This window comes from Oratosquilla oratoria, chromosome 32, assembly GCF_046742065.1.
Source record: "Oratosquilla oratoria isolate Oo_2021 chromosome 32, ASM4674206v1, whole genome shotgun sequence".
Lineage (NCBI taxonomy): Eukaryota > Metazoa > Arthropoda > Malacostraca > Stomatopoda > Squillidae > Oratosquilla > Oratosquilla oratoria.
The window spans coordinates 28,935,140-28,961,266 of NC_134808.1; the positions used below are offsets into that span (position 1 = coordinate 28,935,140).

The following is a 26,127-nucleotide window of genomic DNA, read 5'->3' on the forward strand; positions in this document are numbered from 1 at the left end:
TATGGTACAAAAGGGAAAGTTGAACAGGATCTACACTCATCATCTAATCGAGGTGCTGAATAAGGTCAGCGAATCTAAGCCTGAAACGGCCAATAAGATAAATGAAATTGCTACATCACTGAAGCGATATCCCATGATCTCACATCCCCCTGGCGTCTGCTTAATTTTTTGTATGATAGAGGATAGACCAGGTGCTGAGAAGGATATAACGAAGGTAACAAATTTCTTTGAAAAATCTTTATGCTACGACGTAGTCCTATCACTAGACCCAACTAAATACAAATTCGAGAATGCTACCAGATTATTAAGATTAAACAAATTCAAATACTACGACAGTCTCGTCATTTGGATCATGGCCCATGGTGATGAGGATAACATCCAATTCAAAGATAGTAAGATGAACAGGAGAGAAATACTCAACGAAATTATGAGTACTAATACTTTTCAGAGTAAGCCCAAAGTTATCTTTATACAGGCATGCGGAACAAAAATAGAGCAAACAGGTAACTATCCCCTTGTATCTGTTATTGATTTTTCAATTAATTCAATAGATATAAAATTACAGCTTTTATATCAGTATCATTGCCAAAGTTCGGCCCATCCTCACAGTGGTACATTCGTGCCAATATATATATTTATACAGGCATATATCTATGTATATTTATATGTATATATATATGTTTATATATATGTATATATATATATATATATGTACATATATATATATATACATATATACGTACACATATATATATATATATATATATATATACATATACGTATATGTATATATAAGTATATGTATATGTATATATATATATATATATATATATATATATATATAATATGTATGTACATATATGTATATGTATATATATATATATACATATACACATATATATTATACCTATATGTATGTATCTATATTATATGTATATTATATATATATATACATATATATATATAATACATATATATATATATATAAATATATATATATATATGTATATATATATAAATATATATGTATATATATATATACATATATATATTTATATATATATCTATATATATACATATATGTATACATAATAGGGAGGGAGTGGGGTGAATGGAAGTGGAATATATGGGGATGAAATGGGTTGGAGTGGTATATATGTCTTTGGTTTTAGGCTACCTCTCTTGTATGGGGGAAATAGCTATTGGTACAATATATGTATGTATATATGTATATCTATTATAATAAAGCAGTAGCCTCTGTCTGTCTGTCTGTTCTTTTGTTTGTTTGTATTCCGATACCCTATCACTCCGGGTACTTGGATAACTATATTTCATTAAAAGAAAGAAAAAAGAAATTGGTTAGGGTTAAGGGTTAAAGTTAGGAGGTTTATTGTGTGGGAACACGCCACTACTGTAGTATCCCCTTAAGTCGCGTAGTATTTTTTGTGACTTAAGAATTGATATGATTAAACAAACCATTTTATGTGTCCATAAATATTATTTATATTGTGAAATCAATGTTGCTACAAACCATGATGGCTTTTGTAAGAAGAAAGCATGTTTATGTAAATGATTGTATAATTTTACCAAATTTTGAAATATTGGTAATTTTCATTTAATTTTAGTGTGGGCGGAAATAGTTTATTCACAAACTCCTACGTTTTTGCAGATAAACCCCCATGACCATATATATTCTGAAGATGAATAAACTAGATACATTTCTTCACCTTTTAGCTGTAGACATTTATTGTCAATCCAAACACACACACACACATGCAAATAGACAAGCACGCAAAAAGATGTGTACATATGATATTTGTGTTTGTGTATGCATGTATTTTCAAACTAGGGTTTCCCAACCTTCGGGAGGGGGGGGTGCACACCTGGGAGGGGGAATGTTTAAAGCTATATATAATTTAAAAAATACTTTGGTTAGGGTTAAGCGTTTAAGATAGGTGGTTTATGGTGAGGGAACACGCCGCTACTGTAGTCCACCCTCAGGTTGCGTAGTATTTTTGTAACATAAGAATTAATATTATTAAACAAACCCTTATTTATATTTGTGAAATTAATACTGCCACAAACCATGATAGTTTTTGTAAGAGAAAATAATGCAAATGTAAAATGATTGTATAATTTTACCAAATATTGAACTATTGGTTATTTTCATTTAATCCACAAAATCCTACGTTTTTGCAAATAAATCCCTATAACCATATATATTCTGAAGATAAATAAACTAGATACATTTCTTCACCTTTGAGCTGTAGACATTTATTGTCAATCCACAAACACATACATATGCACATACACACGCACGCAAAAAATGTGTACAAATGATATATGTGTTTGTGTACGCATGTGTTTTCAAACTAGGGTTTCCCAACCTTCGGGAGGGGGGCGCACACCTGGGAGTGGGAATATTTAAAGCTATATCCAATTAAAACTAATTTGGTTAGGGTTAAGCGTTAAAGTTAGGTGGTTTATGGTGAGGGAACACGCTACTACTGTAGTCCACCCTTAAGTCGCGTAGTATTTTTGTAATGTAAGAATTAATATGATTAAACAAACCCTTGTATGTGTTCATAAATATTATTTATAATTGTGGTATTAATGTTGCCATAAACCATGATAGATTTTGTAAGATAGAAATCATGCAAATGTAAAATGGTTGTATGATTTTACCAAATGTTGAAATATTGGTTATTTTCATTTAATTTTGGTGAGGGCGGAAATTTATCAATTACAAACTACTCTTAAGTTTTTGCAAATAAACCCCTATAACAATATATATATATATATATATATATATATATATATATATATATATACATATATATATATATATATATATATATATATGTAGTATTTCATAGAAAAACCACTGGAAAATGAGAAACGTAGTCCGAACGTTTTCGTCTATTTGGGACATCTTCAGGAAATACAGTATATACAGAGATACAGAGATATAGTATATATATGCCTCTGGATCTGCCATACTATATTCTCTGAAGATATATATATATATATATATACATATATATATATATATGTATATATATACATATATATATATATATATATATGTGTGTGTGTGTGTGTGTGTGTGTGTGTGTGTGTGTGTGTGTGTGTGTGTGTGTGTGTGTGTGTGTGTGTGTGTGTGTGTGTGTGTGTGTGTGTGTGTGTGTGTGTGTGTGTGTGTGTGTTTACCTAGTTGTATTTACCTAGTTGTATTTTACGGGAAGGGGAGCTATGCTCGTGGGGTCCCGTCTTCATATCTCATTTTATCTAAACTATTTTTAAATTCATGTATTGTTTTTGCACACACCACTTTCTCATCTAACTTGTTCCAACTGTCTATTGCTCTGTGAGGAAAGCTGTTCTTTTTAAAATCTCTTCTATAGCTGTCTTTTTTTATTTTCTTTCCGTGTCCTCTTGTATTTCTGTCATCCCATTTTATCAGATTCTCTCTATCAGTAATTTCTATGCCTTTCATGATTCTGTAAATAGCTATCAAATCTCCTCTCTCTCTTCTTTGCTCTAGTGTCTGTAGTTTAAGTTTTTGTAGTCTCTCTTCATATGATAGTTTTGAGAGTGTTGGTGCCAGTTTTGTAATTGCTCTTTGTATTCTTTCAAGTTTTTTTATACATTTTTTTTGTACTTGGTGACCATATCGTTGCTGCATATTCCAATCTTGGTCTTATCAGGGTGATTAGGATTTTCCTCACCATTTCTTCATCCAGGTATGTAAATGCCACTTTGATTGTTCTTATTAAATTATAAGTTTCTCCAAAAATCTTATTTATATGTTTCTCAGGTGACATATTATTCATAACAATGACTCCCAGGTCCTTCTCATTTTCTACTTTTTTTATTCCTTCTTTTCCCAAATTATATGATCCTGTTATTCTGTTTTTGCTTTTTCCAAATTCCATTATACTACACTTTTTTGTATTGAACTCCATCTCCCACTTCCTACTCCATTCTTGTACTTTATTTAGATCTCTCTGTAGTGATTCACAATCTTCTTCAGTTTTCACTCTTTTCAGTAATTTTGCATCATCTGCAAAGAAGCTCATATAGCTTTCAATTCCTTCATCCATATCATTAATATATATAGCAAACATTATTGGGGCCAGAACTGTTCCCTGCGGGACACCGCTTATTACTTCATTCCATTTTGAGTGCTGATCTCTTATCACTACTCTCATTTTTCTTTCTTGCAAAAAGTCTTCCATCCAATTTAGCAATTTACCTTGTATTCCTCCTTCATATTCTAATTTCTTAAGCAACTTCTTATGTGGTACTTTGTCAAAAGCTTTTTTTAGGTCTAGAAATGCACAATCAGCCCATCCATCTCTTTCTTGTATTATATCTATTAGCCTTGAATAGAAACATATTAAATTGGTGACGCATGATCGTCCTTGTCTGAATCCAAATTGCCTTGGATTTAGTACGTTGTTTTTTTCCAAGTATTTTACCCATCTACTTTTGATAATTCTTTCACATATTTTTGCTATTGTACTTGTTAGAGAGACTGGTCTATAGTTGGTAGGTTCTTCTTTATTTCCTCCTTTATATATAGGTACTATATTTGCTTTTTTCCAATCTTCTGGAACTTTTCCTTCTTTTAAGGAACTGCTTATTATGCTATGTATTTTGTCTGCCAGTTCATTCCTGCATTCTTTCAGAATCCAGTTTGCTATTTCATCTGGCCCATGCGATTTTCTGACATCAAAATTACCCAAGTGTGTCAATATTTCATTCTTTGTTACTTCTATTTCTTCCATAGGGGGGACTTTTTCCTTCCACTCAATCTCTTCAGGTTGTATATTTTCCCTTGTAAACACTGATTTAAAATGTTTGTTCATAATTTCTGCCATTTCCATTTCCTCAGTGTATTCAACTCCTCCTTGTCTTAATTTCTCTAAGTCTTGTTTGTTTTTCAGTTTATTGTTTACAAATCTGTAGAATAGTTTTGGTTGATCTTTACACTTTTCTATAACATCTTTTTCATATTTTCTTTTTTCCTCTCTGCACTTTTGTACATATTCATTTCTATAACCAGTATATATTTTCCATTTTTCAGGTCTTCTGTCTTTTTTCCATCTGTTCCAGGCTTTGTCTCTTTTGTCCTTTAACTCCCTACAACTTTTGTTGTACCAGCATTTTACATATTCTTTTTCTTGTTTTTGTCTTGGGACATACTTTTCCACTCCTTTTTTGTAAATTTTTGTCAAAATATTCCATTTCTCTTCCACTGTTGTTTCTTCTTTGTATATTTCTTCCCAGTTTTCTTGTTGGAAGAATTCTCTTATTTTATCAAAGTTTGTTTTTTCATACATCATTCTTCCTTTTCTATATTGTTCATTTCTTTTCATATATTTTTCTTCATTAAGTTCCAGTTCAATCAATATGTGGTCACTTTTACCTATTGGTGTTTTATATTCAATCTTGTCCACTATTCTAGGTTCAGATGTAATTATTAAGTCTAGCCTCGATGGTTCTTCTTCATTTCTATACCTAGTGTTCTCTTGTATCCATTGTGTCATTGAATGGTCAGTAATCATCTCAAGTAGAGCATTTCCCCATGAGTCATCACCACTCTTTACTGTCATTTCTTCCCAGCAGATTTCTTTGCAATTAAAGTCGCCCATCATAACTATTCTTCCTCCGTCTTCCATTATTTTAGTTAATGCTATCTTTGTGTCCTCTAACATACTTTTATGTTCACTCTCCTCCCATGAGGCTGTTTTCGGAGGCACATAATTGATCACAAATTTTCTGCTCTTCTTATCTCGGTCTTCCACTTCTATCATAATCATCTCTACTGTATTCTTTCCATATATGACACCTTTCACGTTTATATCCTTCTTAGTCAGGAACATAACTCCACCCCCTTGTTTTTTCTCTCTGTTTCTAATCCAATAATTGTATGTATCATGTCCTACACTGTTGGGTGGTAGTGGGCCTTTTAATTTTGTTTCTACAATTCCCATTATGTCCGGTTCTTTTTCTTTCAAATAATCATTCAGTTCATTCAATCCTGTTATCAATCCATCTATATTTGTGTAAGACACTCTTAGTTTTCTGCCACTTCCATTGTATTCTCTGTTTCCCTTATGTTTTTCTTTAGTATGTCGAACTGCTTTATTTTCATGTTCACTACTCTCCAATAGAATCTCTCTTTCTCTGACTCCGTTCTTTCCTCGTTTTTTTGCCTTAGCTTCAATTCTTTTCTGCTTTTCTGCCTCTCTTTCCTCCTTATTCATTTCTCTTTTTATCCATACCTTTTTATATTGATCATTTGTTGCTAGTTTCCCTGTCTTGGATAGAATTTTCTCTGCTGTTGTTTGTGACCTGAATTTAATCTTAATTGGTCTGGTCTTATCTGTACTATATTTTCCGAGTCTGAATTTTTCCTCAATTTCCTTTATAATTTCTGGTTCATCTTCCTGGACTAATTTTAATAAACTGCTTACTCTTTCATTTTCCTCCTTGATTCTTGCAGTTCTATCTGGGTTATGTTTCTCTTCCATTCCTAATATAATTATACATTTCTTTTTGTCAGCTAATTCTCTTACTATATTCTCCTTCTGTCTCATCACTTTAATAACTGAGTCTTCATTATGTTCTTTCAATTGCTGTTTGACTATGTCAGTGAATGAAACCTTATTCCCTTCTTGAGTTATTCTCCAATTTTTAGCTTCTGTAGCTAGTTTCTCTCTGTTTTCATTACTATTCTTCTTCAATTTCTCATTCTCCTCCTTTACATTTCCTAACTGTCTTTTTAGGTCCTCTATTTCTTCAGTTAAGTTTCTGTTAGCCTTCTCTAGTTGTTCCAACCTTTCAATTCTTTGAAAAATGGAGTCTACGTTACCTAACTTACGCTCCAAGTCCTCGATCACCTTATCAACTCTCTCCTCTAGTCTTATCAGTCGGGGGGGGGGGGGGTTGTGTCCCCCCCACCCTCTTTAAATCCCTGGAACATATTCTCGTCACTTTCTTCTGTATTGCTCCTCTCTATACTTCTAATCTTTACATTTTTATTAGACATTTGATCCTCGCTAAGTCTTTTGTTTACCTTCCGCTTGTCTGGCTGGTCAAAGTCTACTCCCTCCTCATTTCCTTCCATTTCCCTCAGTAATCCCTCCCCTTTTCCTCTTTCCCTACGTTCCCACTACTCCACGAGCAATTTCCCCCCCACCCTGCAAAAACACTAGGCACTTCTCTTTGCGTTGGGATCCACAGACTTCACTTTTCTTCAGAACGTCTTCTAAGCCGTCCATTCGTTGAAGTGTGTGTGTGTGTGTGTGTGTGTATTTACCTAGTTGTATTTTAAAGGAAGGGGAGCCATGCTCGTAGTGTCCCGTCTTCATATCTCATTTCATCTAAACTATTTTTAAATTCATGTATTGTTTTTGCACACACCACTTTCTCATCTAACTTGTTCCAACTGTCTATTACTCTGTGAGGAAAGCTGTTCTTTTTCAGATCTCTTCTATAGCTGTCTTTCTTGATTTCTTTCCGTGTCCTCTTGTATTTCTATCATCTCATTTTATCAGATTCTCTCTATCAGTAATTTCTATGCCTTTCATGATTCTGTAAATAGCTACCAAATCTCCTCTCTCTCTTCTTTGCGGTAGTGTCTGTAGTTCAAGTTTTGCTAGTCTCTCTTCATATGATAGTTTTGAGAGTGTTGGTGCCAATTTTGTAATTGCTCTTTGTATTCTTTCATGTTTTTTTTATAATTTTTTTTTTGTACTTGGTGACCACATCGTTGCTGCGTATTCCAATCTTGGTCTTATCAGAGTGATTAGAATTTTCTTTTCCATTTCTTCATCCAGGTATGTAAATGCTACTTTGATTGTTCTTATTAAATTATAAGTTTCTCCAAAAAAATTATTTATATGTTTCTCAGGTGACATATTATTCATAACAATGACTCCCAGGTCCTTCTCATTTTCTACTTTTTTTTTATTCCTTCTCCCAATTTATGTGATCCTGTTATTCTGTTTTCGTTTTTTCCAAATTCCATCATACTACACTTTTTAGTGTTGAACTCCATCTCCCACTTCCTACTCCATTCCTGCACTTTATTTAGATCACTCTGTAGTGATTCACAATCTTCTTCCGTGTTCACTTTTTTTAATAGTCTTGCATCATCTGCAAAGAAGCTCATATAACCTTCAATTTCTTCATCCATATCATTGACATATATAGCAAACATTATTGGGGCCAGAACTGTTCCTTGTGGAACACCGCTTATTACTTCATCCCATTTTTAGTGTTTGTCTCTTATCACTACTCTCATTTTTCTTTCTTGCAAAAAGTCTTCCATCCATTTAAGCAGTTTGCCCTGTATTCCTCCTTCGGTTTCTAATTTCTTAAGCAACTTCTTATGTGGTACTTTGTCAAAAGCTTTTTTTAGGTCTAGAAATGCACAATCAGCCCATCTATTTCTTTCTTGTATTATATCTATTAGCCTTGAATAGAAACATTAAATTGGTGACGCATGATCGTCCTTGTCTGAATCCAAATTGCCTTGGATTTACACCTTTTTTTTTTTTTTTCTAAATATTTTACCCATCTACTTTTGACAATTCTTTCACAAAATATTGTACTTGTTAGAGAGACTGGTCTATAGTTTGTAGGGTCTTCTTTATTTCCCCCTATATATATATAGGTACTATATTTGCTTTTTTCCAATCTTCTGGAACTTTTCCTTCTTTCAAGGAACTATTTATTATGCTATGTATTTTGTCTGCCAGTTCATTCCTGCATTCTTTCAAAATCCAGTTTGCTATTTCATCTGGTCCATGCGATTTTCTGACATCAAGATTACTCAAGTGTTACAATATTTCATTCTTTGTTACTTCCATTTCTTTCATAGGGGTGACTTTCTTTTTCCATTCGATCTCTTCCGGTTGTATGTTCTCCCTTGTAAACACTTGTTTATAATTTCCGCCATTTCTATTTCCTCTGTGTATTCAACTCCTCCTTGTCTTAATTTCTCCAAATCTTGTTTGCTTTTCAGTTTATTGTTTACAAATCTGTAGAATAGTTTTGGTTGATCCTTACATTTTCCTATGATATCTTTTTCATATTTTCTCTTTTCCTCTCTGCACGCTTATACATATTCATTTCTATAACAAGTATATATTTTCCATTTTTCAGGTCTTTTGTATTTTTCTATTTGGTCCAAGCTTTGTCTCTTTTGTCGTTTAACTCTCTACAACTTTTGTTGTACCCGCACTTTACATATTCTTTTTCTTGTTTTTGTCTTGGGACATACTTTTCCACTCCTTTTTTTTTTTTTATATAAATTTTTGTCAAAATATTCAATTTCTCTTCCACTGTTGTTTCTTCTTTATATATTCCTTCCCAGTTTTCTTTTTGAAAGAATTCTCTTACTTTATTAAAGTTTGTTTTTTCATACATCATTCTTCCTTTTCTATATTGTTCATTTCTTTTCATGTATTTTTCCTCATTTAGTTCCAGTTCAATCAATATGTGGTCACTTTTACTTATTGGTGTTTTATATTCAATCTTTTCCACTATTCTAGGTTCAGATGTGATTATTAGGTCTAGTCTCGATGGTTCTTCTTCATTTCTATACCTAGTGTTCTCCTGTATCCACTGTGTCATTGTATGGTCAATAATCATCTCGAGTAGAACATTTCCCCATGAGCCGTCTCCACCCTTTACTGTCATCTCTTCCCAGCAGACTTCTTTGCAATTAAAGTCGCCCATCATAACTATTCTTCCTCCATCTTCCATTATCTTATTTAATGTTATCTTTGTGTCCTCTAACATACTTTTATGTTCTCTCTCTTCCCACGAGGCTGTTTTCGGAGGCATATAATTTATCACAAACTTTCTGCTCTTCTTATCTCTGTCTTCCACTTCGATCGTAATCATTATTCTTTCCATATGTGACACACCTCACGTTTATATCCTTCTTAGTCAGGAGCATAACTCCACCCCCTTGCTTTGTCTCTCTGTTTCTAATCCAATAATTATATGCATCATGTCCTACACTGTTGGGTGGTAGTGGGCCTTTTAATTTCGTTTCTACAATTAACATTATGTCCGGTTCTTTTTCCTTCAGATAATCATTCAGCTCATTCAATCCTGTTATTAATCCATCTATATTTGTGTAAGACACTTTTAGTTTTCTGCCACTTCCATTGTATTCTCTGTTTCCCTTTTGTTTTTCTCTAGTATGTCGTATTTCCTTATTTTCATTTTCACTACTTTCCACAGAATTTCTCTTTTTCTGACTCTGTTCTGTTCTCGTTTTTTTCCTTAGCTTGTTGTCTTTTCATTTTTTCCTCCTCTCTTTCCTCTTTATTCATTTCCCTTTTTATCCATACCTTTTTATATTGTTCACTTGCTGCTAGTTTCCTTGTTTTTGTTAAGATATTCTCTGCCGTCGTTTGTGACTTCAATTCAATCTTAATTGGTCTGGTCTTATCTGTACTATACTTTCCGAGACTAAACTTCTCTTCAATTTGTTTCATGATTTCAGGTTCATCTTCCTGAACTAATTCTAGTAAACTGCTTACTTCTTCCTTTTCCTCATTGATTCTTGTGGTTCTATCTAGGTTATGTTTCTCTTCTATTCCTAATATAATTATACATTTATTTTTATCTGCTAAGTCTCTTACTATGTTCTCCTTCTGTCTCATCACTTTAATAACTGAGTCTTCAGTTTGTTCTTTCATTTGCTGTTTAATTATGTCAGTAAATGCAACTTTACTGGTTTCTTGGATTTTTTTTCCAACCCTGTGCCTCTTTTGCTATGGCCTCTTTGTTGTCTTTATTCTTCTTCTTTAATTCTTCATTCTCCTCTTTTACTTCTTTTAACTGTCTTTTTAATTCTTCTATTTCCTTAGTTAAGTTTTCGTTCGCCTTCTCTAGTTCCTCCAATTTTTCAACTCTCTGCGCAATCTTTGCTATATTACCGAACCTAATCTCTCAATGTTCGGTCATTTTTTTCAAGTTTTTCCTCTAGTCTTGCTAATCGGGGGAGGTTGGTATCCGCCCCACCACCTCATTAAATCCCTGGAAATTATTATCCTCACCTTCCATTGTGCTGCTCTTATCTAATTTCTAATATTTAAACTTTTGTTAATCCCATCACCAAAATCATCGGTCCTTCGTTTGTTTACAAGACGCCTGGCCTCCTGGACCAAGTCCTCCCCTTCCTCATTTCCTTCTATTTCCCTCAGTAATCCCTCCCCTTCTCCTTTTTTCTCACTTTCCTACTACGCCACGAGCTATCCCCTTCCCTGTAAATATAATAGGTACTTCCTTTGCGTTGAGATCCACGAAATTTTCACTTTTTCTTCAGAACGTCAATCCTCGCCGTCCATCCGACAAAAGAGTGTGTGTGTGTGTGTGTGTGTGTGTGTGTGTGTGTGTGTGTGTGTGTGTGTGTGTGTGTGTGTGTGTGTGTGTGTGTGTATTTACCTAGTTGTATTTACCTAGTTGTATTTTACGGGAAGGGGAGCTATGCTCGTGGGGTCCCGTCTTCATATCTCATTTTATCTAAACTATTTTTAAATTCATGTATTGTTTTTGCACACACCACTTTCTCATCTAACTTGTTCCAACTGTCTATTGCTCTGTGAGGAAAGCTGTTCTTTTTAAAATCTCTTCTATAGCTGTCTTTTTTTATTTTCTTTCCGTGTCCTCTTGTATTTCTGTCATCCCATTTTATCAGATTCTCTCTATCAGTAATTTCTATGCCTTTCATGATTCTGTAAATAGCTATAAAATCTCCTCTCTCTCTTCTTTGCTCTAGTGTCTGTAGTTTAAGTTTTTGTAGTCTCTCTTCATATGATAGTTTTGAGAGTGTTGGTGCCAGTTTTGTAATTGCTCTTTGTATTCTTTCAAGTTTTTTTATACATTTTTTTGTACTTGGTGACCATATCGTTGCTGCATATTCCAATCTTGGTCTTATCAGGGTGATTAGGATTTTCCTCACCATTTCTTCATCCAGGTATGTAAATGCCACTTTGATTGTTCTTATTAAATTATAAGTTTCTCCAAAAATCTTATTTATATGTTTCTCAGGTGACATATTATTCATAACAATGACTCCCAGGTCCTTCTCATTTTCTACTTTTTTTATTCCTTCTTCTCCCAAATTATATGATCCTGTTATTCTGTTTTTGCTTTTTTCCAAATTCCATTATACTACACTTTTTTGTATTGAACTCCATCTCCCACTTCCTACTCCATTCTTGTACTTTATTTAGATCTCTCTGTAGTGATTCACAATCTTCTTCAGTTTTCACTCTTTTCAGTAATTTTGCATCATCTGCAAAGAAGCTCATATAGCTTTCAATTCCTTCATCCATATCATTAATATATATAGCAAACATTATTGGGGCCAGAACTGTTCCCTGCGGGACACCGCTTATTACTTCATTCCATTTTGAGTGCTGATCTCTTATCACTACTCTCATTTTTCTTTCTTGCAAAAAGTCTTCCATCCAATTTAGCAATTTACCTTGTATTCCTCCTTCATATTCTAATTTCTTAAGCAACTTCTTATGTGGTACTTTGTCAAAAGCTTTTTTTAGGTCTAGAAATGCACAATCAGCCCATCCATCTCTTTCTTGTATTATATCTATTAGCCTTGAATAGAAACATATTAAATTGGTGACGCATGATCGTCCTTGTCTGAATCCAAATTGCCTTGGATTTAGTACGTTGTTTTTTTCCAAGTATTTTACCCATCTACTTTTGATAATTCTTTCACATATTTTTGCTATTGTACTTGTTAGAGAGACTGGTCTATAGTTGGTAGGTTCTTCTTTATTTCCTCCTTTATATATAGGTACTATATTTGCTTTTTTCCAATCTTCTGGAACTTTTCCTTCTTTTAAGGAACTGCTTATTATGCTATGTATTTTGTCTGCCAGTTCATTCCTGCATTCTTTCAGAATCCAGTTTGCTATTTCATCTGGCCCATGCGATTTTCTGACATCAAAATTACCCAAGTGTGTCAATATTTCATTCTTTGTTACTTCTATTTCTTCCATAGGGGGGACTTTTTCCTTCCACTCAATCTCTTCAGGTTGTATATTTTCCCTTGTAAACACTGATTTAAAATGTTTGTTCATAATTTCTGCCATTTCCATTTCCTCAGTGTATTCAACTCCTCCTTGTCTTAATTTCTCTAAGTCTTGTTTGTTTTTCAGTTTATTGTTTACAAATCTGTAGAATAGTTTTGGTTGATCTTTACACTTTTCTATAACATCTTTTTCATATTTTCTTTTTTTCCTCTCTGCACTTTTGTACATATTCATTTCTATAACCAGTATATATTTTCCATTTTTCAGGTCTTCTGTCTTTTTTTTCCATCTGTTCCAGGCTTTGTCTCTTTTGTCCTTTAACTCCCTACAACTTTTGTTGTTGTACCAGCATTTTACATATTCTTTTTCTTGTTTTTGTCTTGGGACATACTTTTCCACTCCTTTTTTGTAAATTTTTGTCAAAATATTCCATTTCTCTTCCACTGTTGTTTCTTCTTTGTATATTTCTTCCCAGTTTTCTTGTTGGAAGAATTCTCTTATTTTATCAAAGTTTGTTTTTTCATACATCATTCTTCCTTTTCTATATTGTTCATTTCTTTTCATATATTTTTCTTCATTAAGTTCCAGTTCAATCAATATGTGGTCACTTTTACCTATTGGTGTTTTATATTCAATCTTGTCCACTATTCTAGGTTCAGATGTAATTATTAAGTCTAGCCTCGATGGTTCTTCTTCATTTCTATACCTAGTGTTCTCTTGTATCCATTGTGTCATTGAATGGTCAGTAATCATCTCAAGTAGAGCATTTCCCCATGAGTCATCACCACTCTTTACTGTCATTTCTTCCCAGCAGATTTCTTTGCAATTAAAGTCTCCCATCATAACTATTCTTCCTCCGTCTTCCATTATTTTAGTTAATGCTATCTTTGTGTCCTCTAACATACTTTTATGTTCACTCTCCTCCCATGAGGCTGTTTTCGGAGGCACATAATTGATCACAAATTTTCTGCTCTTCTTATCTCGGTCTTCCACTTCTATCATAATCATCTCTACTGTATTCTTTCCATATATGACACCTTTCACGTTTATATCCTTCTTAGTCAGGAACATAACTCCACCCCCTTGTTTTTTCTCTCTGTTTCTAATCCAATAATTGTATGTATCATGTCCTACACTGTTGGGTGGTAGTGGGCCTTTTAATTTTGTTTCTACAATTCCCATTATGTCCGGTTCTTTTTCTTTCAAATAATCATTCAGTTCATTCAATCCTGTTATCAATCCATCTATATTTGTGTAAGACACTCTTAGTTTTCTGCCACTTCCATTGTATTCTCTGTTTCCCTTATGTTTTTCTTTAGTATGTCGAACTGCTTTATTTTCATGTTCACTACTCTCCAATAGAATCTCTCTTTCTCTGACTCCGTTCTTTCCTCGTTTTTTGCCTTAGCTTCAATTCTTTTCTGCTTTTCTGCCTCTCTTTCCTCCTTATTCATTTCTCTTTTTATCCATACCTTTTTATATTGATCATTTGTTGCTAGTTTCCCTGTCTTGGATAGAATTTTCTCTGCTGTTGTTTGTGACCTGAATTTAATCTTAATTGGTCTGGTCTTATCTGTACTATATTTTCCGAGTCTGAATTTTTCCTCAATTTCCTTTATAATTTCTGGTTCATCTTCCTGGACTAATTTTAATAAACTGCTTACTCTTTCATTTTCCTCCTTGATTCTTGCGGTTCTATCTGGGTTATGTTTCTCTTCCATTCCTAATATAATTATACATTTCTTTTTGTCAGCTAATTCTCTTACTATATTCTCCTTCTGTCTCATCACTTTAATAACTGAGTCTTCATTATGTTCTTTCAATTGCTGTTTGACTATGTCAGTGAATGAAACCTTATTCCCTTCTTGAGTTATTCTCCAATTTTTAGCTTCTGTAGCTATTTTCTCTCTGTTTTCATTACTATTCTTCTTCAATTTCTCATTCTCCTCCTTTACATTTCCTAACTGTCTTTTTAGGTCCTCTATTTCTTCAGTTAAGTTTCTGTTAGCCTTCTCTAGTTGTTCCAACCTTTCAATTCTTTGGAAAATGGAGTCTACGTTACCTAACTTACGCTCCAAGTCCTCGATCACCTTATCAACTCTCTCCTCTAGTCTTATCAGTCGGGGGGGGGGGTTGTGTCCCCCCCACCCTCTTTAAATCCCTGGAACATATTCTCGTCACTTTCTTCTGTATTGCTCCTCTCTATACTTCTAATCTTTACATTTTTATTAGACATTTGATCCTCGCTAAGTCTTTTGTTTACCTTCCGCTTGTCTGGCATGGCAAAGTCTACTCCCTCCTCATTTCCTTCCATTTCCCTCAGTAATCCCTCCCCTTTTCCTCTTTCCCTACGTTCCCACTACTCCACGAGCAATTTCCCCCCCACCCTGCAAAAACACTAGGCACTTCTCTTTGCGTTGGGATCCACAGACTTCACTTTTCTTCAGAACGTCTTCTAAGCCGTCCATTCGTTGAAGTGTGTGTGTGTGTGTGTGTGTGTGTGTGTGTGTGTGTGTGTGTGTGTGTGTGTGTGTGTGTGTGTGTGTGTGTGTGTGTGTGTGTGTGTGTGTGTGTGTGTGTGTGTGTGTGTGTGTGTGTGTGTGTGTGTGTGTGTGTGTGTTTGTATGTGTAGTGTGTGTGTGTGTGTTTGTGTGAGCGTGTGTGCGTGTTTGTATGAGTGTGTTTGTATGTGTGTGTGTGCGAGCGTATGTGTTTATGTGTGTGTCTGTGCGTGTGTGTGTGTGTGTGTGTGTGTGTGTGTGTGTGTGTGTGTGTGTGTGTGTGTGTGTGTGTGTGTGTGTGTGTGTGTGTGTGTGTGTGTGTGTGTGTGTGTGTGTGTGTGTGTGTGTGTGTGTGTGTGTGTGTGTGTGTGTGTGTGTAAATATATGTATATATATATATATATATATATGTATATATATATGTATATAAATATGTGTATATACATATATATGCATATACATACACACACACATATACATATTCCTGTCTTGATGTAGTGTATTACCCTGAAGATGACCATTTGTAATGGTTGAAACAGCTGTCGGTAAGATGAATCAACATTCTGAAGCCTTTTACTATTTCCTACAGAGTTTGATTTAAGAAAAAAAAAAGGAAATACAGAGAGTTAGAGAAATGTTCTCTTAGAATTATTGACGCCACTTGTGCTTTAGCATTTAACATATATATACATGTATATATATATATATATATGTATATATATACATATATATGTTATATATGTATACATATTATATATATATACATATATATGTTATATATGTATATATTATATATATATATATATATATGTATATATATGTGTGTGTGTGTATGTATATATACATGAGAATTTCTTTAGTGGACAGCGACATCAATCAAATAATATGACATTCACGTGCAGGAATTGAACCCACCGCCCAGCCATCAGTGAGACTACTGTGAGGGGCCTTAACCCTCTTGACCACTAAGACCACAAAGGCCTCGTAACCCGAAACCTGCCAGGTTCCCAAGACTAGGAGAGATCATTCCGTGAGACCCGAAGGGAGAAGGCAAGTCGCTGGGGTCGCAGAGTGATCTTTCCTAATCTTGGGAACCTGACAGGTACCATGTTCCGACAATTTTGTAGTCTCAGTGGTCGAGAGGGTTAAGGCGCGTACAGTAGTCTTTCTGGCGGGTGAGTGGTAGTTTTGAGTCCTGCACACGACTCATATAAAATTATTTGGTCTATATGTATAAATATATATATACTGTATTTATATATATACAGTATGTGTGTGTGTGTGTGTGTGTGTGTGTGTGTGTGTGTGTGTGTGTGTGTGTGTGTGTGTGTGTGTGTGTGTGTGTGTGTGTGTGTGTGTGTGTGTGTGTATGTGTGTGTGTGTGTGTGTGTGTGTGTGTGTGTGTGTGTGTGTGTGTGTGTGTGTGTGTGTGTGTGTGTGTGTGTGTGTGTGTGTGTGTGTGTGTGTGTGTGTGTGTGTCACTATAAATCTTATCTTAGCGATCTTTCCTGCTCTCACCTACAACTTTTTCAGGTCTTCCTCCTCTGGAAACACCTAAATTTGCGTCTATTTTGACACCATACACTCAATCCTTTCCACCATATGTTTGTTTTCTTCACAGTTTCCCACGTGACCAAGAATAACACACATAGATTTCATTTCTTCCTTAATCAGCTCTTGCCAATCGATGAACCTTTCTGCTTTGGAAGGTCCATAGTGTTTGCATTTCACAGCACCAGCCATATTTATACTATACTATCCCGTCCATCTTCCCACCACAAATCCCTGGTGCCTAACCCATCTTGTGTTCATAATGCAACTCTGGGGGAAAACACAAGAAATTCACTAACCAACTTCTCTCCTTCTGCAATGCCATCGTCAGAGACAAATTACCCCAGCGGAAGGGACACAGGGAATTTAGAAAGTCGGTATAAACGGAGCTTGACAACATACAACCCAAGGGCTGACACTCTCGTGGCAGACGCTACGCTCTGGTGGGACGAGGCATCTCGCTGCTCAGATGGTACGTTTGAAGTTCTAAGATTCATTTGGATAATATAAACAATATGCTGCAATACCATTAGACTAACTAGTGTGTTTCTCCTCCGATTTAATGATGTCTTGTTTTATTTGACTACCCAGCCGATTGTCAATTTGTTTATCTATTCATAAATTTTCTTAGTGATTTATATAACTTATTTATATATTTATTTATTTATTTAGATATTTGCTTGTTATAATATATATATATATATATACATATATATATATATATATATATATATATATATATATATATATATGCATATACACACACAGATGATAATTGACTAGACACCAAGAGGAATCGTTTAATTCATTAACCAAGCAACTTATACAATTAAAGTGCTTATAAATGGTCACAATGTGACTAACTAATACTTGGTTGACATTCCCTTTGTTTTTTTCAATGCAAGGACCCTTCTAGGCATGCTAGTGATTAGTTCACAAATATCATCTTGAGGGATTTCTTGCCATGTTTCCCGTAGTAATCCTAAGAGCTCGGGTTTTGAAGATAGCTTCCTATTCTTTTTGCAAAGTTGTCGGTCTAATATGCCCCAGAGGTGTTCAATAGGGTTCATATCCGGGGACTGACTTCTCCGTGGAAGTTTCCTGATCCCGTTTTGTCTTAACCAATTTTGTGTTGCTTGAGCAGTGTGACAAGGAGCTCCATCTTCCATAAATAGGAAGACATTTTTACTCATTCTACCACTAGAGAATATTGGAATGAATCCTTCCTTTAACATAGAAACATATTTGCCTGAATTGATGTTTCCTTGACACTCCACAAGCTCTGATCAACCATCACTCCAAATTGCACCCCATACCATTATTGGTATGTTTCACTGTTGGCTGCAGTCTTTTGAGGTCAAACTCTTGACTATAGTCTCCAAATAATGCGAACCGTGACTTATCGGTGACTTGATGCAGATCTTTAAGATTCTAAGGGGGATTGAGAACATCAAAAGTGGCAAAATTTCTACACTGAATGAGAATCCGACAAGAAATAATGGTCTCAAACTGCCAGGAAATAGATTTAATTTGGAAGTGGGTAGAAACAACTTCGCCAACCGTGTAGTTAATGAATGGAATAAACTTCCTGCAGAGGCAGTGCAATACAGTTCAGTTCGAAGCTTTAAGATTCGTTTAGGTAAACATCTAAGCAAGATGATGTAATGACTGCCATTTATTTTGTATTATTTGTTTATTTATTTTGGAAGGAAATTAAAAGAGAAAGAGGAGGCGAATCAAGTAGAGAAGAAAAGGTAAAAGGTGCAGATGGAGAGATGATAAAGGAAGAGAAGGCAGTGAGAGGAAGGTGGGCAGAGTATTTTAGGGAGTTGCTAAATTTGAAGGAGAATAGGGAGGGAAAGGTAGTTGCAGTGGGAAGCGCTAAGAAAATGAGAGTGATGAGTGAGGAAAATGGAGAAGAAATAGGGAAAGATGAAGTGAAAGCAGCTGTTAAGATGATGAGAGCAGGTAAGGCACCTGGGATGGATGGATGCCATGCAGAATGTCTGAAGAAAGGAGGTACAGTGATGGTGGACTGGTTGGTGAGGTTATTTAATATTTGTTTAATAGAGGGTAGAGTGCCGGAGGACTGGAGGAGTGCCTGTATAGTTCCGCTTTACAAGGGAAAGGGGGACAAGTGTAAGTGTAGTAGTTTCAGAGGGATCAGCTTGTTGAGTGTCGTTGGGAAGGCTTATGGGAGGGTCTTGATTGAGAGGATTAGGAGAGGAACAGAGGGAGTAATTGTTGAGGAACAGTGTGGGTTTAGGACAGGTAGGGGTTGTTTAGATCAGATCTTTGTGGTAAGATGGATGTGTGAGAAAGCTATAGGAAAAGGTAAGGATGTTTTTTGGGCTTTTATGGATCTGGAAAAGGCTTACGATAGGATAGACAAGAAGGCACTGTGGGAGGTACTGCAGATATTTGGGATAGGAGGAAAGCTGTTAAGATCAGTCAAGAGTTTTTACGAGAGTAGTAGAGCTTGTGTTAGGATTAGAAATGGAGAGAGTGAATGGTTTGAGGTAAAGGTGGGACTTCATCAGGGATGTGTTATGTCGCCCTGGCTGTTCAATCTATACACGGATGGGGTGGTGCGAGAGGTGAATACAAGGGTAGTGGGTCAGGGGTTCGAGATGATTAATAAAAATGGAGAAAAATAGGAGGTGAGCCAGCTGGTGTTTGCTGACGACACTGCGCTTGTAGCAGGATCAGAGGAGGGATTGAGGAAGTTAGTGACAGAGTTTGAGAAGGTGTGTGAAAGAAGGAAGCTGAAAATAAATGTGGGCAAAAGTAAAGTGATGAGATGTACAAGGGGAGAGAGTGGCAGCAGGCTGGAAGTGAGTGTTAAGGGTGAAAGACTGAGGAAGTGGATAGTTTTAGATACTTGGGTGTGAATGTGGCAGGAAAGGGAGGAGTGGAGGTGGAGGTAGAATGTAGATTGAGGGAAGCGAGTAAATGCCTTGGTGGATTGAAAAGTGTAATGAGAAATAGACATTTGGGAATGGATGCCAAGAGGAGGTTATATGAAGGAGTGATTGTGCCAACAGCATTGTACGGGGCAGAAACATGGAACATGAGAGAGGAAGAGAGAAGGAGTTTGAATGTGTTTGAGATGAAATGTCTGAGAAGTATGATGGGGGTTACTAGGCTGGATAGAGTGAGAAATGAGGAGGTGAGGAGGAGAACAGGGGTGGAAAGGGAGCTGGGAGATAGAGTTGATGAAAGAGTATTAGAATGGTTTGGACACATGGAAAGAATGAGTGAAGAAAGATTAGTAAAAGAAGTGTGGAAGGCAGAGGTAGAAGGAGTGAATATGAGAGAGCGTCCTAGGATGAGATAGATGGATGGGGTGAAAGGGACATTACAAAAGAGAGGAATGTCTGTGGAGGAAGGACGGGAAAGGACAGAAGATAGGGGTGAATAGAGAGGGTTGTGTATAGATGATGCTGTGGTGCATGAGGGGGAGTGGGTGGGGGATGGGAGCTGAGGAAATATGTATGAAAAAAAAAAATTGACGCAGCCCGAAGGGATTTCTCCCCGTCTTCTCCTTTTCTGCATGGGGGGACGGAGAGGGGGGGGGGGTCGCCGAATTTATGAAGTGGCCTTGCTGTGGATGTGCTGTGTCTTGCGACACTGCTTCTGACCCAGGGCAGTGGACAGGATGCAGGGATGACCCGTCATCCAGGAGGTGACGAGATGGGAGGGCGGGAGGAGGGTGGAGGGGGGTGGAATGTATAGGGGGTGGAGTGGGTGGGAGTGGTTTCTGTGCCTTTTTCTTTTTGGCTACCTCCCGTGTAGGGGGAAAAAGCCTTTGGTATATGTATGTATGTATTATTTGTCTGTTTTTTTTATTTGCTTGATTTTCATTTATTATTTATCTGCCAATTTATTATTATTTACTATTTACCTGTTTGTTTATTATTTAACTATACCTATGCATTTATCTGTTTTATTCATTATTGTTCATGTTATTATAATTTTTACTTTATTCATTTAATATTTCTATCATTATTATTTTTCTATCGCATCCGACCTAGTTATAGACCAAAAGGTATGCTCCGCTTTTGTAATCCTTTGAAAATGACAGTGCTCCAAAAGGCCACAGGTCTCTCCACCATCTCAACAACCCAATCATTCTGCGCTTGATATTAGCGAAACGAAGGAACGTGGATCCTCTTCGACATTCGTTACCGTTCTAGCAATGAAACCTAATGCTTTGTTAGCTTTATTCCTGGCGCTAACGTACTGTTTCCTGGTTTTAAGGTCCGGACTCACTAGAACTCCCAAGTCTCTCTCGCACTCAGTTTCCTCTAAAAGCGTGTTATCTAAGCTGTATCTATTTTCGGGGTTGTGTAGCCCTACGTTTAACACGCTACACTTATATATATTGAAGATCATTTGCCATTTCACCGACCATGTAAACAATTTGTTAAGATCATCCTGCAGAATCTCTGCGTCGTTTCCTGACCTAATTAGGCGTCCTATTTTAGTGTCGTCAGCAAACTTACTAACATCACTATTTATTCCATCGTCTAAGTAGTTTATGTACATAATGAACAACAAGGGACCCAAAACCGAGCCTTGGGGGACCCCATGAGTAACATTGCCCCTCCTAGATTTTATTCAATTTATGGTGACCCGCTGTTTTCTGTTACTAATCCAAGCTCTAATCTATTCTAACACTCTTCCTCCTATGCCATGGGTTTTGATTTTATTTAGTAGTCTCTGGTGTGGCACCTTGTCGAACGCTTTGCTAAAGTCAAGGTAAATAACATCGTAATTATCTGACGCCTTATATACTTTAGTGTAAAAGGATAGAAGATTAGTCACACATGACTTACCCTTGGAGAAACCATGCTGTGAATCACGAATTAAATTATGTCTTTCGATGTGTTCTCTGAGTCTATTTACTATTACTGATTCAAACATTTTTCCTATAACCGATGTCAAACTGATTGGCCTGTAGTTGCATGTAGACGATCTATCTCCCTTCTTAAAACCAGGAACAACGTTTGCTTACCTCCAAGCAGTAGGCACAAAACCAGTGTCTACTGATTTACTAGATATTTCAGTTAACTGGTCGCAGATTTCAAATTTACACTCCTTTAGTATTCTCGGAAAATTTTCGTCTGGACCCGGGGATTTTGTAGCTTTAAGTCTTTCATTCTGCTTGAATATTTCTACTTTACTAATGTTGATATTAGATAGACTACTTTCTTCATCCCCTTTGAAAATCGGATCGCAGTCGGGTATTTTATCTAACCTCTCATTAGTAAACACCGATGGAAAACAATTGTTAAACTTCTCACTCCTATGATGACATTTTCATCGTTTTTAATTGGTCTGTCAGGGGGATACAAATTTCGTATATACTCGGTATTATTGAGAATTGGGCGTGAGAGAAAAGAAACACCAAGGTAACACTAACACGTGTTTTTATTAGATCACACACAGAGCACTATCCTAACTGGAACCAACACATATATAAATAATAACCACCAGCGTGATGTCTACAAGACTACAATTAAAAATATACTACACCACTCCTCGCTCTGCGTAGTCTCCTTCCAGACGAATCCCCATTGATGTCCTGGTGTGGACGGGCGTACGTCTCCTCCTTGGTCTCCTTCTTGTGTCCTGCTCCTCGTGGTCTCCTTCTGTCCCGGGCCCTCCCTCCGTGGAACTGGGAGGGGAGGGGGGGTCCGCCCTCAACGGCAGACGGCCGTAGTAGCGTGTCTCCTGGTCCCTCGTGGACTCCTTTTGTCCCGGCGCCCTCCCTCCGTGGAACTGGGAGGGGAGGGGGGGGGGGTCCGCCCTCAACGGCAGGCGGCCGTAAGGTGTGTGTGCACTTCCGTCCTGGTGCCCTCTTATACATCCGGGAGGGTGAGGGAGAGTGGGTGGGTATGGATCTGCGCATGCGCACAGCAGATACCTCGTAGGGACAGTTGGCAACACTGAAGCCAACTATGACCTCACGCCACCTTCGACCGGGTCAGGTGTGCTGGGTCACTACCACCACCAAGCCTCGTTTCGGCCAAAATCACGTGATCAGTGGATGATGAGGCGTCGCGCCGACAGCCTTCCAAGTCTCGTCACGTGACCCACGTGACATGGTCCTATTCTTCCTTTATTTTTTATCCTAAAGAGATGAAAGAAACCACTTAGGTTGAATCTTACTTGACTAGCAACCTTAATTTCATAATTATGTTTCGCTGTACGTATATTCTTTTTAACCAGCTTTGCCATTTCGTTATATGTTGATCTAAGGTGTGTTTCCCCGTTTTTTATTTTTACGTAAAATCCTATTTTCATTCCGATCTAATGTTTCAATCTGTCCGTCATCCATTTGGGAATATTACTATTTTTCCGTATTGACTTCAGGGGGATAAATGTATTTTGTGCATTAATGATTAAATCAGTTAGATTACTATACATTTCATCCAAATCGCTGACCTATCTGTTGAGCCCTCGCTCCCAAATGACCTGACCCAAGGTATGCATATTACCCTCCGTGACCCGACCCCTGGCCATGACCTGACCCCCGGTCACGCACCGAGACTCGACAATGTCCGAAACTTATATCCTTCTATTTCGTTTACCGGAAGGAAATATTTATCAGCCATGTTGATCCAGGACTCAATAATAGCTATAATATAGAAATTTTCTATGCATACTTTACCTCGCAGCAAATCAGTTTTGTTAATCATGCTTCTGTTATTTGTATAGTAAACTTTTAGATTATCTTCCCTCCACCTTCTTTGATGATTCTTTTCACAGTGCCACTCTAAGTTGTTTCTATTGCCTGAACTATATTCCGATACTTCCCTCCCTACTCCCACGTAATCTACTCCCCCCCCCCCGAAAAAAAATGTAGGATGCCTACTTCTCGCTCAGGGGATTCAGCAAGGAGCCGAAATCCTCTGGGCGACAAGTGCACCCCGTCCTTTGTATATAGATGATTCCTACCGTAAAAGCGGTCCCAGTTGTCGACAAATGCCCATCCATTGACCTTACAATGTTTTGCCAGCCTGCAATTCATTGCAATAGCCCTGGAATGCCACATGCCTCCAACTCTACGCCTCGGAAGGATTCCACATACAACAGGAACACCTCCCCTATTTCTAATCTTGTCTAGCGCATCCCAGAACCGCGCAAACAATTCATCACTCCCTAACTTACCTATATCATTACCCCCGGCACTTAGGCAAACTACAGGGTCCTTACCTTCCTCTACTGAACACTCTTCAATCATATCTCTAACATTTCCTATCCCCGCGCCAGGGAAACACACCTGCGCCCTATGTTTTCTATCTTTATCGCAGAAAACCCTGTCTAAGTACCTCACTTGACTGTCTCCTACAACCAAAATCTTACCTGTGGGCATGGATCCAGCGTCTGCCCTTCCCCTCTTCTCTTGAATTTCATTTGTTTCTTCTTCCTGCAGATTCGCTAGTATTTCAAACGAGTTCTTGCAAACGAGTGGGGCTAGTGAGGACTTTTTTCCACTATTCCGCATCTTATTTATCGCCGTTTTCCATCCAAGCTCATAGCTAGTTTTGTCTTCCGTATTTTGGGCCTTCGAGCGGTGAATTCGATTCTCTTCTTTAAGACATTTTACAGCATCCTCCAAGGCTTCAATTCTACTAAGTAGAGATATTACCTCATCGGCGCTGAACACGGTAACACAACTACTCGCCATGTCACTAATTGAAGCAGCTACCCGGTTGACCTGACTTGAGTGACGACTACTGCTCAATGTACGTATGTTTGTATTTATGTAGGTATGTAGGTAGGTAGGTAGGTATACATACATGAATGAATCCACTTTCTGCCTGTTCTCGCTCTTCCACATTTGTATGTCTGAGGGCCTCGTGTCACACTCACTCCTTCTGCTGCCCTCCTATACGGCCACCTGACCCAAGTCGGGTGCTGGCTGCATAATTTTTATGTAGTCCATATTTTAGGGACTTGGTGACAGCCTAACGGACTAGAGTCACACAGTGTTCTCTCTTGAATGGAGGTTAATCGCCCCAAATATACATACATACATATATATATATATATATATATATATATATATATATATATATGTATATATATATATTATATATATATACATATACATATATATATGGGTATACATATATATATGTATATGTATATATATATATATATATACATATATATATATATATACATATATATATAGCTCGTATGTTAATGTCTCAATCGAGAACGATTTTTTTTTCTTTCACCTCTTGCATATGCTCTAGGTTCCATCTATGTCAAGACGGTGATCGATCAGCTCAAGAAGTACGGCACCACTGAAAGCCTCGAGAATGTTCTGAAGCGAGTTCACTACGAGGTCAACCAGTACAAGCAGGAGGAGAAGAATGGACTCAGCTGGAAGCAGAGCCCGTACTATGAGACCTCGTTTTTGAAAGATTTCATTTTCTACAAGTTTCCTCAGAAAGTAAGTCTGTGAAAAGAAGGTGGAGGAGGGAAGGGGGAGGTGGGGAGGGAAGGGGAGGGGCGGAAGGTTGAGAACGTGTCTTGGAAAAGAACAGGCGATCTCTCAGCTAAGGGTGAGGGGCTAGGCGCAAATGTAATTCAGGGAGTCAGATGTTCTTTCCTCATTGTGTTCGATTTGTATACCCTTTTCTTTTGGAGAGACACGGAAGCCCAAGCCGAGTAAAAGCATTTCCATGAGAGGGCGATAACCAAATCTAAGACACGCATAGTATATACAAACAAAGCAAATATGAGTTATTGGCATTTCAAAAGCAACAAGATGAGAAAAGAACTGGTGACCGTGAAATGTCCACCAGACTGATAGAATCAGTGTATCTCCCCTAATGCTCTCCCATCCCCTCATTTTTGTCCTCCTTTGTTGTGTATATAATTAGAACATTTCAACAGCCTTGTTACTATATCTGGGGATGTAATACACAAGCGAACTTATTCTCCTTTAAATTTCCTACCTCCTGTGG

At 37.0% G+C, this 26,127-nt stretch overlaps 1 protein-coding gene across 4 annotated transcripts in view; it reads left to right on the forward strand.

The window, feature by feature from the left end:
• The window catches only part of LOC143041830 (uncharacterized), a 43,406-nt gene that overhangs the window by 8,745 nt on the left and 8,534 nt on the right, over positions 1-26,127 (forward strand). For 2 of the 4 annotated variants that reach the window (XM_076213916.1, XM_076213918.1), the window contains exons 2-3: positions 1-503; positions 17,472-17,612. The exon at positions 1-503 is cut by the window's left edge and continues 616 nt beyond it. In XM_076213916.1, the coding sequence (XP_076070031.1) occupies positions 1-503; positions 17,472-17,612 (644 nt within the window). Of the gene's footprint in view, positions 504-17,471; positions 17,613-25,410; positions 25,611-26,127 lie in introns of all 4 variants that reach the window. The other 2 variants (XM_076213919.1, XM_076213917.1) reach the window with 2 other exon arrangements.